General features: G+C 39.7%; 1 protein-coding gene across 4 annotated transcripts in view; it reads right to left on the bottom strand.

Annotated features, from left to right (window-relative positions):
• Positions 1-17,723, bottom strand: part of GALNT13 (polypeptide N-acetylgalactosaminyltransferase 13) — a 238,940-nt gene that overhangs the window by 60,890 nt on the left and 160,327 nt on the right. For all 4 annotated transcript variants that reach the window (XM_083350454.1, XM_083350456.1, XM_083350457.1 and 1 more), the window contains one exon: positions 4,386-4,566. In XM_083350454.1, the coding sequence (XP_083206580.1) occupies positions 4,386-4,566 (181 nt within the window). The remainder of the gene's footprint in view (positions 1-4,385; positions 4,567-17,723) is intronic.

Here is a 17,723-nt window from a genome sequence, read left to right as displayed (position 1 = left end):
ATTTATTATAAAAACCGTGATTTTCTTTGAAGGTTCAAAGAAATGGGCAATGAACAAGACCAAATATATTAGGAATTAAGTTCCAAAGGATCTTTACATTTTGACACTGGATGTGGAAAAGGCAGGTATTTATAAAACTATAAATTAATTACCTATTGACTTAACTATTTTTAATTGTGTTCTAAACCTGTTACTTGAAAACACATCAGGACATACTACCTAATGGTGTGACAATAACAGCAAACAGTAAATCAAGAAACAAAGGGGGAAAAAATAAGCCAAACATTAGAAAAGTCAAAGCATCAGACCTCAGATGAGAACAGCCCAAAGTATGATGATGTAAGAACTTCTAAATCTTCCTACTGCATCCATGTCAGAAAATTTAATTGAATCCGCTATCTTCCCACTAGTTACCATGTTTTACTTGGTTCTTTAGTCTGTTGTTGTTTACAGACTCTTCATGTGACATTGACCATTATATTATGAACTGTAATCAGTAATATGCATCATGATGCACCCAACATATTTATTGGTAAAAACTCTGCCTTGTTATATAAGTACTAAAGATGCTGATACTACAAAACCAGATTTCAGGAAAACATCATTATTTTATTCTTGATCAAAAATACAATTTGAAGTTCTCAATTCTGTTGTCTCTGATCAAGAAAAGAAAAATGCCATTTAAGTATGAAACTAGACTCCTATGCATATTTATTAATTGTTGAACACCACCCAAAGCCCAATGACAGGGTTAGAGGACCCCATACTATGTGAATTTAGTAAAGCTATCCAAGGTGGTGCATCAAAATTATGTGCTGCACTTCTTTCACAACTAGGTGTTAAAGCAGTTGCTAATTATTTACAGTAAAAGAAACTTTTGGTAGAGTTGGACCATATTTAATGTTTGTGAAGAGTTAAAGGCTTCAGTGGAAATTATGCAAAGTGGGCAGCACCATCCACACACAAGGGTGGAGCCAAAATATTCCATCCGTTTCTTGATTCAGAATCAGGTTGTCTCCCCCCCCCCTTTGGTTAAGCTTATATTATAGCTTTCTGTCACTTTCTATTCAAAATGGCAGGAATCTCACCACAGATCAACAACAATCTTAGCAGTGATTTCAACACTGCAATTACAGCAGGTCTAGGGAATGGTTATTGAAAAGGCCATGGAGCCATCTTCAGTTCACCATTTCTTCCCCGGAAAGATCATTTGTTGTATTTTTAAATAAAGGTGATCAGAATTGTTTATATTTGTGATGAAGGGGAAAGTCATTTTTAAATATATTTCTTTTCTTATTTTTTTTTCTTTTTTGTACCTTTTATTTTTTTATTGGTTTGTGTTAGTTTTTATCATTATAGTTGTAATTTTTAATAAAATCACTATGATTTTAAAAAAGAAGGCAGCTATAGAGGACCCTAAAAGAGACAAATTATCCAGACCCTATGCAGCCAGAGTTCAAGTTCCATAATGAGAAGGAACCACTCACATGGATGACCTTCATCAGCCCTTGGATGAAGCATCCCCTTCCTCATCCTGTTGGACCCCTCATTGACATTGACACCATCAACCATGGTATCCTGCTACAACAGGTAGGAATGGGATCAACCATTTTACAGTGGTTACAATCATACTTGAGTGGGCAAGTGGGCAATTCCAGTTAGTAATCATAGGGTTTGAGTAGTCAAGCCCTTGGTTGCTCCATTTTTCAGTGCCATTGGACTTGGCCCTATAGAATTTACCATTCTATAAAACCACTGGGAGAGGTTGGTTCAGTATCTCCATGCCACTCAAGTGCGTATTAAAATACTGGCCTGAACTGGAGATGCTGCAAAGAATCTTCAATTTAGTTTAGCGAGATTTCTATCTGTAGATGAGGAACAATAAAGGTAACTGCTCAGAAGTAATGGTACATGTCTTTCTTCGTTCTTGGGGCCTGATAACAATTTTGGCAAACTCAAGCAACTATTAGCATCATTATAGATATATTCTGTTAATTGTGAAGGAGAATGCTTTTCAACTCTCTTTCTCCTGACCAAATTATCTAAGTTCCACTGTCCCCTGGAATCTGGCCTCTCTGTCCTTGGAATCCAGACCATATTTCACTACAGCTTAAGAAATGGAGAGTTGGATCTAGTGTCAAGATCTGGCCGCCCAGTCACTTGGTTCACAAGCTCAGGGGTTGTCAAACTGCCGGCTCACGGGCCGGATGCGTCATGTCAAAACCGCACCCTCAGTTCCAGCAATGGGAAAAAAGTCACGATACATCACAACATGTCATGTGATACTGCAAGTTTGTCACTTCTGCACTAGCTGATTGCAAAACCTCCATTTTACAATCTTCTTGCAAGAAACAACTGCCTGGAGCCCAAATATATTATTTTTCCTTCAATCTGGAGAATTTTTCAGGCTGCAAATGTCTTGCCTGAGCCCCAGGTAGTTGTGGTGCCGCTTCCCATTGCAAGCCACTCAATCCACCACATCTCCACCCAAATCAAAAGAACCCTAAATGGAAAAAAAAATATCTCAAGACATAGAGGAGCAGAATAATTTTAAAAGTGTTTTGTTTCCATTTTCCACTCATATTCTAAAAGATTCAAAGGACCCATCCTAATTTATTACAACAATAGACTTCTTAGATGCCTTAGGTTTATGTGCTGGATTAAAATAAAAAGTTATTCTTGCAAAAATAAATAAATAAAGTACTAAGTACTAAAACTCCCTCCCCCAAAAAAGTACACATTCTAACCTTTAAGCCGACTTTATCCTTTAGAAGGTTAATACATGATTTTTTTTTAAATGACCCTGATGGACAACTTACAAAACAGAACTGGATAGAAATGCCCCTATTTTCTAGGGCTGTTTCCCTGTTGCTTAAGGTTATTTGAAGAAAAGGTGTTTTTTTTAATCTTTGGTGTTGTTATTACTACTACTGCAACTTTAAAACCAAAGCATCATAATTTTATCAAATTCTGTGGATGGGGTCTTTGGAATGAGAAGGTAGCTTTTGCACAATCTATGATTACTTCTTTATTACAACTGATCCTTAGATACACCTGCATAGGAGAGCAACCTTCATTGTTTACAGGGCATTACTATATGTCTTTTCTCAGAGCTAAATGTCAGTGTATTCAAGGATGTTTATTGAGATATTCATGCATATATGATCCCTGCCTAAGGGGACGCAATAGAATCCAAATCAAGTGTGTCAGTCCTGGAAACAAATGATTTAACCTGCTGAAGTTCCTGATAAATTGTTTCTATCACCAGTATGTGTGTGGGGGGCCTTGCTTGCTGGGGCTGGTGGGAGTTGATGTTAGTAACATATGGAGGATCACAAATCTCTCATCTCTGCCTGGCAGTCATGAACCATTTCATATGAAGCTAGAGATTTTTGTAATAAGCCATCGTTCCTGTAGTGCCCTCTCTCTCTCTCTCTCTCTCTGTGGTTTTATTTGAAACTTGATCTGAATAAGTCCTAAACATTATGTACCTGGAAAATACATGAATATATATGAGACCCAATCACAGAGGCCAAGAGAAAGCAGGGAGAATGGTGTACTTTCCATCAACTCTTCTACTCTTAAATTTTAAGACCTACTGCTTTGTCTTTCTTTTTGTTTCGTTTTCTGAAAGCTCAAAAGCTAAATTATATATCTGGATAATATGAAGTATGTTGATCAGCATGGCGTCTTTCTTTCAGTTTTTACTTATTATAATTTAAATGCTGTAGCAATACCATAGAAGATATCATACCACATAATCATTTAGATTGATTATAACTGACAAAGAAATAAAAATTACATATCAGTACCAATAATGCTGAAACCAGGTGTATGGGGTAGGTAGACACACACACACACACACACACACACACACACACACGTACGTGTGTGTGTGTGTGTGTGTGTAAAGTCTATATATAAAGTCTCAAGAAAAGAAGAAATAGGGGAGACATGATAGCAGTATTCCAGTATTTGAGAGGCTGCCACAAAGAAGAGGGGGGTCAAATTATTCTTGAAAGCACCAGAGGGCAGGACAAGAAACAATGGTTGGAAACTGACCAAAGAGAGAAGCAACCTGGAATTAAGAAGAAACTTCCTAATAATGAGGACAATTAACCAGTGGAACAGCTTGCCCTCAGAAATCGTGGGTGCTCCATCACTGGAGGTTTTTAAGAAGAGACTAGACAGTCTGAAATGGTATAGGTTCTCCTGCTTGAGTAGGGGGCTGGACTAGAAGACCTCCAAGGTCCCTTCCAGCTCTAGTGTCTGTCTTTCTCTCTCTCTGTGTGTGTGTGTACATGTATATGCATATATACATCGTATGTAGATTTGTATGTGCTTGTGTGTATTTCTTACAAAATCATAATGAAATACTACCTTACCTGGAGATATTATATAGAAGAAATCTTTAAATTCATCCATCCACACTTCTGCAAGTCTTCTATTATTTTTGTTAATTACATGGCCAGTACCACCAGGAAATGTATAAGGAGTAGCTTTTCGAAAAACATGACCAACATGTGAACACGTTACAATCTCCAGGGAGCCTCCACACTGCCATATCTGAAATTTAAAAAGTAAATCAAGATCAGCTCCATTTTCAAGCATCTAATTAAATGTTAGCTGCCACTTTATACTGGAAGGGCCACAATTAGTAAATTAATGTTAGTAATTAGCAAAGCTATCCAGAGCTATCCATCTGAGTCAGGTATTCTGCAATGCACAGAGGTTCAAAGCATCTCTTGTTGATTCATAACCATAACTGTTATCTTTTGCAAGCTGTTCAAAATGAAAGCATGTGCATTCACAGAACTTTTTAAATAGTTCCCCTAATCTTGCAAAAGATGCTGCTTGCTTTAATATCTCAAATCCCCCCCCCCATTTTTAGAACATTGAGGTGCCTGCACCAGCTCCAGAGTTTCCCTCAGGAATCAATGGGGACAGCCGTCATGTTATCCACGGAATCATCAAGGGAGGAACAACAGAAAACGGTATAAGACAGCTCTATGGATGTGAAAATTGGACTCTTAAGAAGCATGATATGAAGAGTATTGATACTTGAGAACCATGTTGTTGGAGAAAATGCCTAAGAATACCACTGATGAACTGATGGATTATTGAACAAATCAATCCAATGTTCTCAATTGAGGCACAAATGACCAGGCTCATATTATCCTATTTCAGACACATTATGTCAAGGCCCAACTCTCTGGAGAAAGCTCTAATGTTAGGAAAAGGAAGAGAATGACCAGCAGCAGGATAGATGAACTCAATTACAGCAGCTATAGGTACACTGTTGGAAGACTTAAAGAACCAGGTTGGGAACAAATCCTCCGCGAGAAAACCTATGTGGTTGCTAAGAGTCAGTGATAGCTTGATGAACACAATATTTTTTTTTTAAAAGTAACAATCTCGAAACCTGGCTGCACTTTCCCTTCCCTCCTCCTTATCCCCTGTCTTGAGTTTCTTCCTAATATTTTTTGTTTACCAAGTTCAAAACTTGTTTACATGTACGTTGTTGAAACCTATCTGCATAGTTTCTCCAAGGTGATCTCTGTGGCTACAGAACGATGCAGTTCACATTTCCAGTGCTGAATCTCTAAAATTTCAACAGCAATTTAATGAGTTCTGCATTAAAGGAGAACAAGGAAAGATTTCCACTTATTTACCTAAGCTATCAGGCAACTCTGCTCTCCTTACCTCTTCCTGCCCATTCCTTCTGCAGGAAGGTAAACAAGGATTATCCCTGAAGTCTACTGTAGTCTTCCCCCCTCAGCACTGCCACCAATAGCCTTGGAGGATGAAAACAGTGGAAGGAAGACAGCCAGAATCCCATTCAGCTGGACTCTCCCTCCCTCCCTCCCTAGCCATTGTTCTGTTCCAGCCTACTACCGGCCCTGCAGAAAAGGCAGGGACAACCCCTTTACAAAAGGCAAAAGGCTGGAAGTAAGCCTGCCAAATTTATTGACACAAAACGGAGCAAACAGAGCAAAACAAAAACACAAACCATGAAAACAGGAGCTATTCAAACAGTTGCCTTCAGCAAACCAGCCCTCCCACACATTCCCCTTTTAAACAGTTCAAGGCGTGGCTTCTCTCTGCCTCCTTCCGAGGTGCCCCATTGCCTTCCTCTGTTTACTCCTGATTGACTGCCACCTGCATCGGGCGTCCTCGAACAGGGCCAGCTGTGGGTCATCTTCATCCACGCTGTCAGGCTCACACAGCTGGGTCTGCGTAGTAACCAGATGGGAGGGGCCTGGCTGAGAGCTCTGCAAAGCCTCAGAACTGTCCTCTGCAGGCTCTCCAAACCCCTCCTCCTCCTCCTCTGAATCGTCCGACCCAACTGCCGAACCCACAGGCTGACCCTGAATCACAACAGCCATGGCCAACAAACACTATGCGAGAAGGAGCCAGAAATTTGTTTCCCCAAAATATTTCTTGCAGTTTTACTTACAATTCTTTTTATATTCATTGCACCCTGCTTTGGGATAGTTGTTATGCAGAATTTGAATAACCGGAATAAACAAATAGCCATTTAATATTGATTCGATTTTGCCTCACGTAACTTCATGTTAATAAATATATTTTCACATTTACCTCCCATTAATACCAGAAAAATCGTAAAATTAAATGCCACCGCACATAATACTGATCTTATACTCTCAGCTCATAGAAAACATAATCTTGAACGTTACTGATCAAGTATTGTAGGCATTTTAAAAAAAATGTAGGAGACATGGCGAGTGATTTGGGCCATTGTATAAAGGTATCATTGCGATCAAAAGAGAAGTGGATTGTCTTTGCTTGGAATATAGTAAGAACAAGAAATAAGAAACATAAGAATAAGAAACTCTCTTTCCTCCTTGCTGTTTTTCTCTTGCTATCAATTATCAAAAAGACATCTCATCCAATCTCCACACACACAATTCATGCAGCGATGATGATGATGCCTTTTTTCTTTCTGGATGATGACATAAACCTTTACTTCCATCACTAACATGTCCCAGCTTCTTTCATCCAATATCAGGAGGTTTTGGCTTCAATTTCAAAATAACCCAGTGCCAATTAAAATGAATGAAGCTGGCTTGTAGCAGCTAAAGAAAATGATGCCTATAAACTTCAGAAATAGGTGAGATGATTATATACGCCTTCAGTAATGGAGCTTGATGGATGTGGCACTCAAGAAAGGAAGGATGGTACAAGGCAACTAGTGGATATTTTTCATATTAGCAATTGCTTCTGAAGCAGAGAAGGTGCTTTCAAGGGGATGTAGGCCTGGCCATAGCTGTGTGATTCCCCTGGAGAATTATACTTGAAATAAGGAGCCGCTCCTGCTCAAAGCACCTTGTTGCACCATTAGCATCTCCTTCAAACCTTTTCCTATAATTGCACTGCTACTGTAAGGGCTGAAGAAGAGGGGGAAAAAATCCTTTTTAAAAGAAAGTGACAACAAAACAGACATACAAGCCAATACCCTCCAAAGCGCTTTTCTGCTTCAGACCCAAAGCGTGGCATATATCTAATGATAATAATATATAAGAAGGCATGAATAAATCCAACTGAAGAACTGATTTCAAAATACACGTTTTAGCTTAACTGGGTCAAAACTGGGAGGCAGACAAGTCGATCACGTTGTTAAGATGCTCAGTTCAACTATTTGTACTGAACGACTGCATATGGTTAAGGATCTATTTTAAACAAAATGTTTATCTATTAAAGCATTTGACATTCCAATGGAACACTGCTACAGTTTTAAGAAAAGAGTTGAACATCAAAAGATGATTGGTATTAATGGAAATGTTGCTATAGCAACTGATTGCAGACTTTACTTAATTAGAGTGAAAGCAATTAAACAAAAGTTAATTAGCATACTAAGAGAAGTAGTTGGGTTTGGCCATAATAGTATCAAAACACATTTCCCATTTCACAGATAAAGTACAAGCAATCATGTCAATGTGAACATGATTAGCTTTTGGGGGTACCACAGGAAATTGGGGGCATAGCTTTTTTGGATGGGTGTTTTTGATCATAGTCTGCCCTATCAGAAGGGCTGTATATAATTCTAAAGCTGTAATAAAAATTCACAGGATATTGTAAATAGACTTCAATAGTGCTGCTCATATATTCTTACGATTAAAGAATAAATGTTGGGAAATTTCTAGCACAGCTAATTACCAACAAGATTTTGAGCCAACTGCACTTTTGATATATACTGCCTACAGTGACATCATTGCAAGACCTTCTTCAGTTTCCTCTCCTGAATATTAAAGGGAGAGAGAATTTTCTGTGGATTAGTTTCAACATGGAACTTCATCAGACTGTGCCTCGTAACTTACACTCTCAGTTACTGGAGATTCATCTATTTATTTGGGACAATTGATTTATTGCACTCTTTGGTTCTCCGCTGTAATATGCTTGGCTTGGTTTACAGGGCTGCTTGCTAAATTATTTCATCTTACTTATATTTCTTACTTATATTTCATTTGCCAGGCAAAGCTGCGCTTTGTTATTTTGTCTGATGTCTTATATTTTGCTGTGATTGCTTTGACATTTTCATGACTTGTCTGAGAGAATAAGAAATGTTGGAGGCAATGCTGGTTTGGGGCCTATGGCTTGCAAAACTGCAGCATAATATCAATATTTCTATATAACAGGAATGATTTTGTTATAATTTATTTGTTAATGAAAACTATATGGCTGCCCATCTAGCCAAAAAAAATAAAAAATAAAATAAAAACAAAGAATTCCTTGAATAAAGCAAATAATCAACTAAAACTTCTTTGGGGCTCAGTACAACCACAAAACCAGTGAAGTAACGCACACCCGTGCCAGAGCTCCTCTGCTAACATCCGAACCACAAGGCCTGGGGAAAATTCATGGCCTTGTGAAAGACCAATATAGTGCAGACTGCCTGTGTTACAGGTTGTCCTCGGCCATTCGTTTAGTGGCCATTTGAAGTTACAACGGCACTGAAAAAGGTGACTTATGACTTTTTAACACTTACGAGCCTTGCAGCATCCTCAGGGTCATGTGATCAAAATTCAGACACTTGGCAACTGGTTCCTATTTATGATGGCTGCAGTATCCTGGGGGGGGGGCAGCATGCGATCATCTTTTGTGAACTTCTGATAAGCAAAGTCAATGAGGGAAGCCAGATTCACTCCACAACCGTGTTATTAACTTAACAACTACAGTGATTCACTTAACAAAAGTGTGCCAAGAAAGATCGTGAAATGGGACAAAATTCATTTAGCAGCCGTCTTGCTTAGCAAACAGAAATTTTGAGCTTAATTTTTCTTGATTGGCGACCCTAATTTTCTATAGGTTTAGAACAGGGGTGTCAAACTCGCAATGTCATGTATCGCGACTTTTTTTTCCCATTGCCAGCAATGGGGTGGGCGCGGTTTCGGCATGATGCATCTGGCCCGTGGGCCGGCAGTTTGACACCCCTGGTCTAGAACATGTATGAGCCCCTGATCGCTGTCCTGATGCAAGGCAATCCCTGGTGGTGGGATGTAATCAGTCAATCAGACTGGCCATTTTCGGGATTAGAATACGGCTGCCGACTAAGTGCGGTTTGTCATCGTTAAAATTAGCTTGAGCTGGAAACTGAAAATAGAAAGAATATTGGAATATTGGCCGAGAATGCTGTCCTGGATATGAACTGCTCTGGACAGTCTAGGGACACTTAGTTAGGTGAAATTTGTGCCATATCTGTAATTTCATGCTCTTGCCTCTGACGACTCAATATCCTTCAACATAAAGACTCAAAAATCTCTTTTGATGTAGAAATGTTGCATCTCAGCCTTTAATTATTGATTGTGAAGAAGATAATCATTCGCATGATGTTGCTGTCAATGCTGCTAACATCGGATGTTTTTGCACTGACAATAGATGGAAATGTAGCCATTTTTTCCCTTTCGCTTTTAGAGTTAGATGATGCTGGGGGGGGGATGTGAATGAGAGTCCAGCTAGATATAACACTAAAACTTAGCGTGAGAATCAAGGTTATTGAACTCAGAGCTGATAAAGAATTGGCCGTCTGGAGAGCTGAGAGGAAGCCCACGCTTCAAGCTAATTGGGGAATGTGATTTATGACTGTTAATTGGAGGAGGGAATTGTGCTTGATACTATGTGCCCAGGGGAGGGGAATTTAGTTTTTGGTTTCGATTATGTAAGTGCTGATATTATGCTACTCGGATAAAAGATCCTTTAAGGAAAACAATGCCTCAAAGTTCTTTTGAAGAGTTTCATCTGTCGGAACCATGACAGTTGTTTCTTTTCATTTGGGAAAGTAAGTATGGTTGCAGTATGAAAATACTGTATGAAACCATTATAATACAACATTTACAGCTCATAATCATCAAGCAATAAGGAATTATTCCTTTTTCACCCCAGCTGTTGTTTTCTTAAAAGAATTCTCACATTTATTCATAGTAATTATATATTTTCTCTGACAGCAGAGATCCTAATTTCATAAGCAAATCAGAAAAACATTTCCCAGAATGATCTATAGTGCAATTTTATTTAAGGTTCTTCCTGTGCTTTTCTTTTCCAAAATGTTAAGTCTTCAAAAGTAGCTGACATGTCAAAATATGAAAATATATTAAAATGCCAAATGAAGAAGCAGAAACAAATAAAAAAATAATCCAAAATGACCATACATTTTAAGCAACATCAGAGCCAAATGGTTAGTAAAATACGTTTGCAAAGTTTCCATTCCAGCTCCCTCAAGGCTTTATACTTCCACCTCTGATGCAAAGTCAATCAATCTGTATTACAGGGATTCATGATCAATGTAGCATGCTGCTCATGATTATGTGTAAGAGATAGCTCAGTGTCAACTAGCAGAAGAAAAAGCTGATTTTTTTTTTGAAGGCCAGCTCTCACATTCATCCCAAAAGATTTCCAGAGAGATGCATTTACAGAAATGGACATAAAAGCATTAGTTCACATTTCAGCTAAATATCCATGTTTTCTTTCATGCTCAAATATGCTTAAATCCAGGGAACTTTTTTTAAAAAAAACAAAACCACACAAAACAATTGGATTTCCAAACAGACTCAATGCTTCCCTATTTCCAAAATAAAATAAATGTGACCATTTCTGTCTTGTTTTTAATGTTTTTAAAGATGTTTTTAAAAAATCACTTCATGCCTGCAGTAAATTCTTTATATTTTGCAGTTCATTCTTTATTCTCTTTGCATTTACAGGTTGTCCTCATTTAGTGACTACCTTGTTTAGTGATCATTCAGTTACAATGGCAACAAACAGTAACTCTGTAACCAATCCTCACATTTACAACTTTCACAGGTCTATAAAGCACAGGAAAAGTGAAGTAAGATCATGGTTTCAGTTAGGAAACACTTTGCTTAACAACAAAGTCGCCAAACGAGAACTCCTTGTAATGTTCTATGTAATATATGTGATATTATGATAGGTTCAGCTTCTATAACTTCCCCACTACTCACCATTTCCAAAAGATAATAATGTTGTGATTGAAATACACTGAGAACAATCCAACCCTGAAGGAGCTTCCAGCTTGAAAGTCAGTTTTTAGCGGTTTGATCTCACTGCATTCCAGTTGCCAAGAAAAAAAACTTTCAAATGTTGGCATATGAATCGCTACAACACTGAAATGCATCTTGTCAGTCACAGTTTGGGCTGATGGAATGTATAATAAAAGAGTTTTTGCTTCATTTTTTGCAGATGTCTTAAGATCCATAATGCTCTGGAAGATAAACTCAATTTCTTTTTATTCCTAGTTTCTAATACCAAGCTTCTAAAATCAGTACCTTGCTTCCCGGGGTCTTCATCAATGCTGCTTATTCTCAGTATCCTTTCTTTTTTTCACAGAGCTGTCTGTCTACATAATGTGTGCTTCTCTGATTTGAGCAGTTCATCCCATTATTATTTTTCTTAAAGAGCAGATATGCAGAGAAAGGCGGGAGTGAAGCAGGCTCCCTCTCTGGGCAATTTATTACTTAAGATTTCTTAGGCAATAAGAGCCCAGCAAGGTTGCAGATCTTCCAGAGTATTAATGGCTCACATGGTAACAGTTTCTTGAAGCAAAAAGCAAAAGCGATAAGCTTGGTATGTAGTTGGTATCATTTATCCCACAAACCATGTACTTATAACGCCAGTGGCGTTTGTTTTCAGGTTGCTCGCCTTATTTTTTTTTTCAAATTAAGACTATAAATATCTATAGAGTTCCAACTTCTAGAAATAGTTAAATTTGCTCCTGCAAATTATACTCAAATTACAATACTCATCTCTAATGCTTAAAATGGTACTTGGAGTATATCTACATCTCCCTCTTTCCTAAACTCTCCTTAATATAAGCCAAAAGCAGTATGCCCTGATTTTTTTTAAAAAAAGTTAGGCGCTCAGTGGGTTAGGACACTGAGCTTGTTGATCAGAAGGTTGGCAGTTTGGCGGGTCGAATCCCGAGTGCTGTGTAACAGAGTGAGCACCTGTTACTCGTCCCAGCTTCTGCCAACCCAACAGTTCAAAAGCATGTAAAAATGCAAGTAGAAAAATAGGGACCACTACGGTGGGAAGGTAACAGCGTTCCGTGCGCTTTTGGCGTCTAGTCATGCCGGCCACATGACCACGGAGACGTCCTCGGACAAGAGCTGGCTCTTCGGCTTTGAAACGGAGATGAGCACCGGCCCCTAGAGTTGGAAACGACTAGCATGCGTGTGCGGGGGAACCTTTACCTTTACCTTTACTTAGAAGCTCTAATGTGGCTAACCAAGCATAGGACATTTCCAGATGAAGATGACTAAAATTAAAAATGAAAACAAGACAATAACCCTAACCCTCTTCCTGTCATCCCTACAATCTTCTCTCTTTACACTGAGTTTTGGGAATGGGTGAGGGTTCAAATTCATTCTCAACCCACTGGATGACTTTGTACTAGTTCCTCTCTCTCAGCTCAATCTATTTTTAGGTTTTTAAACCTAAAAAATTGAAAGGATTTTTGTTATGGATCAAAATTGGAGGAAGGAATAGTACACATGCCTCCTTGAGTTTCTGGAGCAGGGATAAGGTATACATCAAACATATACATATTAACAATGAACGTTGCAGTGAGCTCAGATGTTATGGAAAATATACAAACCAAAGAGGGCTTTTGACTTCCATGTGAATGACAGAGTAGAGGGTTTCTACAATCTTCTGTACAATTTTTTTTAAAAAAGGAAAGACCCTATACTGTCTGATACGAATATTAGATTAGTAAAGATATCACAAAACAAACTTAGATTCAAGCCACTTTAGCTACTGGAAATGGAAAGCTCAATTGTCTGCTTTTGTGTGATTTGGGCAGTCATTAAGCAATTTACTTTACATGCCTTCATGCAGAAATACGATTGCGGTTTGATTCAAAGCTGTGCCATGCTAAATTACCTCTGGAGTCTTTTGATGCTATTCTATCATGTAATAGGTGAATTTTAGTAAAAAGACAGACTTTTTTGTCCTCAGATCATCATTAAAGGGAAGAAGGGATAGTCAAACGCGGGAGGGGGAGGAGAAATACAAGTGTGTTCCATTTTTTAAAAAACTGAATAATGGTGTAGCTAAAAGCAGTCCAAAATAAATCTTTAAATACAGAGCAATAGCTTGTTATCTCACAATAATATTCTGCAGGATGATACTTTCAAGCACTTAAATCACAGAAGTGATATTTTTTTTTACATCAGTATTATATGCATGTTTATCTAGACCCGTACCAATCGGGTTTCAGGCCGGGCTACAGCACGGAGACGGCATTGGTCGCTCTGATGAATGATCTCTGGAGAGCCCGGGACAGGGGCCATTCCTCTGTCCTAGTCTTATTAGACCTCTCGGCGGCTTTCGATACCATCGACCATGGTATCTTGCTGCGACGCCTCAGGGGACTGGGAGTGGGAGGCACGGTTCTGCGTTGGTTCTCCTCCTTTCTCCAGGGTCGCTCGCAGTCGGTGCTGACAGGGGGACAGAGGTCGACCCCGAGGCCTCTCGCTTGCGGAGTCCCTCAGGGGTCGGTCCTCTCGCCTCTCCTGTTCAACATCTACATGAAACCGCTGGGTGAGATCATTCGCAGTTTTGGAGTAGGGTACCATCAGTATGCTGATGACACCCAGCTTTTTATCTCAACTCCTAACAATATCAGTGATGCCCTAGACGTGATGTCCCGCTGCCTGAAAGCGGTCCGGGAATGGATGGGGAGAAACAGGCTTCAACTGAACCCGGACAAGACTGAATGGCTGTACGTACCGGCAAGCCAGGAGATTCAGAACGTCCCACTGCTTAACATTGGGGACAAGTTACTTCCCCCTGCTGATAGGGCCCGCAACCTGGGTGTCCTCCTAGACTCGCAGCTCTCCCTGGAAGACCACATTGGAGCTGTGACCAAGGGGGCCTTCTCCCGGGTTCGACTAGTTCGCCAACTACGGCCTTATCTAGACCTGGATTCCTTACGTACAGTCACCCATGCCCTTGTGACATCTCGCCTAGACTATTGTAACGCTCTCTACATGGGGCTGCCCTTGAGATCCACTCGGAAGCTTCAACTGGTGCAAAGTGCGGCGGCACGGACACTCTTGGGAGCCTCCCGATACTCCCATATCACACCTCTCCTCCGTGCGCTGCACTGGCTTCCGGTTGCCTTCCGTGTGAAGTTCAAGGTGCTAACAATGACATTCAAAGCCCTACATGGCATGGGTCCGGACTACCTACGGGAGCACCTTCTGCCGATGTCAGCACCCCACCGTCCTGTGCGCTCCCACAGAGAGGGCCTCCTCAGGGTGCCACCGCTCAAGGAATGTCGGCTGGTGGCCCCCAGGGGGAGGGCATTCTCAGTGGGTGCGCCAGCCCTCTGGAACACCTTACCTACCGAAATCCGGATGGCCCCTGACCTCCGTACCTTCCGTCGCGACTTAAAAACTTTTTTGTTCCAGCAGGCTGGCCTGGCATGATAGCGTTAATTGGGGTCCCAGTTTGTGTTCATTAGTGTTTCTTATTATTTTATTGTTCGGTCTGTATTCTTCGTCCTTCCTCTGTACACCGCCCCGAGTCCCTCGGGAGAAGGGCGGTTTATAAAAACTAATAAATAAATAAATAAATAAATAAAATAAATGTATAAGACATGTAAGACCGTAAGAAGATTCCTCAGTCAAAATGCTATCTACTATAGCTTCCAGTAGCAACCCGAAATCTCTGAGAAGCCCAAAAGTAGGATTATGTGCATATATCACCCAAATATAAAACAACTGCTAATCAGAAGCAAGTTAAGCACCTATAACCAGGATGAGTGAAAAGTATCCTTAGGCTTTATCAGTCATGGCTTATAGAATTTGGTGTGGTCCTGGGCAATGAAGAAACTCTCTAACTGTTGCTTGAGTGGCCACCCATTATGCAGAGTGGGATAATGCTGGGAGTGTAAAAGAGAAGCAGTCTGTTTTAGAGTAGATAATAAGATAGGCTAGTTTTCTAATTAGCATGTAGGGTATGCTTACCACCACAAAAATAACTATTTCCTTGAATGTCTGTTTCAAAGATCCTTATGGAAGATAGAGGAAACCTCTGATGAACAGGACAATTATGGCCAATATAACTGTTTCACCTGGCCAGGCAACTCCTCCATCTCAAGCTGTGCCTCTAGTGAAATTTCAATACCCAAGTCCCCAGAAACAGTAATTAAAGACTTTTATCTCCAATTACAGATGAGAAACTCAGGATTCAAAAATGCCTCCTAGCCAAACTGCTCACAACAGAAAGGGTTTCAGAGAACTTCTGTGGGACGATCTGAGCAATTGCTCTACGCCCCTTTCCTGTGCAAAGAAAAAGACCTTTCTTCCTTGGGAAGAAAAAGGTTACGGGTGATTGCGATAGCTCATTTTCTCAGGTCTGCCTTTCTTTATTTCCCCCTGCTTATATGCCCGTTCAGGTAGAAACTCTTGAGTAGCTAAAAATTTCCCAAAATGGTAATTAGGTTTAAAACAGCTCAAACTAAGTTAAACCCAACCCACTCGGCACCCTCTAATCGAGGGACAGCTAGATTTGTACTCCTATTTTATTCCCAAAGGATACATGGAAAAGCCTTGATTATCTTCTGAAGTACTTTAATTCCAGAGGTAGAGGGCCATGACAGTAAAAGCTCATCTCTGGCTCCCCTTTCATTGACACTCCTGAGAAGTAGGCATTCTCTAACCACAGGGCAGAGGCACACTGAGCAGGCAACCTGAGAGATGCCTTGATCCAAAGCCGTAAAGGGCATTATAGATCATAATCAGCACCTTGAATTGTATCCAGAAGCTTATCAGTAACCAACGCAACTCCTACAATAATAGTCTCACATGGATAGGTAAGACACTATTATTCATCAGCATGCAGGCAGCTGCATTCTGCAGCTTTCAAATGATCCTCAAGAGAAGCTCGGTGTACACTAAATTTCATTCATCTACACTGAAGTGACAAAGGCATGAGTGACGACTTCCAATGTAGACTCTTGTTCCAAAACAGGCCAAAACCAGCAAAAAACTAAAGCTGTGAAAAGGATCTCCTGTGACAGTCTCTAGCTGCTCTTTCAGTAAGAGCTATGATCCAGGAGAGCCCAGACTGTTAGGCTGCTCTACAGACATTTTGTCTAGCAAAATGGGACATAATCTTATGCAGAATTGACTTGGGAGGCCGGTGTGTGGTGTAGTTGGTTCACATAGTGTGGTGGGATGGAGGGTTTGTTGTCACTGTGTGTTGGGGGGAGAGAGCACAGGGGGAGGCTCAGCTAATCTCAATGTACACATGTTGTACTTTGACAATAAAGGTTTATTTATTATTATCAAAGATAAATTTCTTCTGGAATATGAAAGCTTCTGAATCAACAGTCTCTCCATCGAGTTAGGGTTGAATCTAAGTGTGTTCCTCCTATCCAGATCAATACAGAGGTCACACAGAGAATCCTATAACATGGAGAAAAGATGGCTGCAAAAATAGGTGGATAGACTTTCAAATATTTTCTTATAAAAATTATCTTTTTTTTTTGGCCTGGGTATTGCAATCTCTTACTTGAATCAATCTGGCTCAGCATTCCAGTTAACAAAGTGATACTACTAAAAAAGGAGTAAAATGCACAACATTCACAAACAATAGCACAATTATGCTCCAATCTGCATAGTAGTCTGGAGTGAATAGATCACATCATTTTAAATTACAATGCACCAAATAGAATTCCTTAAGAATCCCCAATCAGTTGATTGCACCTAAGAGACAAAATAGCTCCTTGATATATGCAATGAGTTTCACATACTCATCCATTTTATGACTTCTAGTCTAAAAATAATAGAACTGGCCTGTGCGTTCCTCACTTTATATTCACCAGAAATATAAATGGGTGGATTCTGCCTATATATGTAGTTGTCTAAAGGCATGAAAATATCATAAGAATAAGTAGCAAACCATGGGCAGCATGCTTGAGAGCTGATTGTTCCATCAGATGAGTCATTATGAAAATGAGAGTCTTTTAAATACTGTAGCACAAATATCTATATCTATATTATTCCCTCTTAACACTCATTTTAAGATCAGTTTTCTGATTTATTTAAGATTACTTATAAACTCAAGAAGTTTCCATCATTTCATTTCTGTCATAGGTTTTACAGAAGACTGAAATGTTAGTTCCAAACTCAATCATTTGGAAATATAATTCCTACCCCTAAAACACAATTTAAGGATGTTAC

This window comes from Vipera ursinii (genome assembly GCF_947247035.1).
Source record: "Vipera ursinii genome assembly, chromosome: 1".
Taxonomy (NCBI): domain Eukaryota; kingdom Metazoa; phylum Chordata; class Lepidosauria; order Squamata; family Viperidae; genus Vipera; species Vipera ursinii.
Note: the sequence above shows the minus strand (reverse complement) of the source record. Positions and strands in the feature narration are given on the sequence as shown.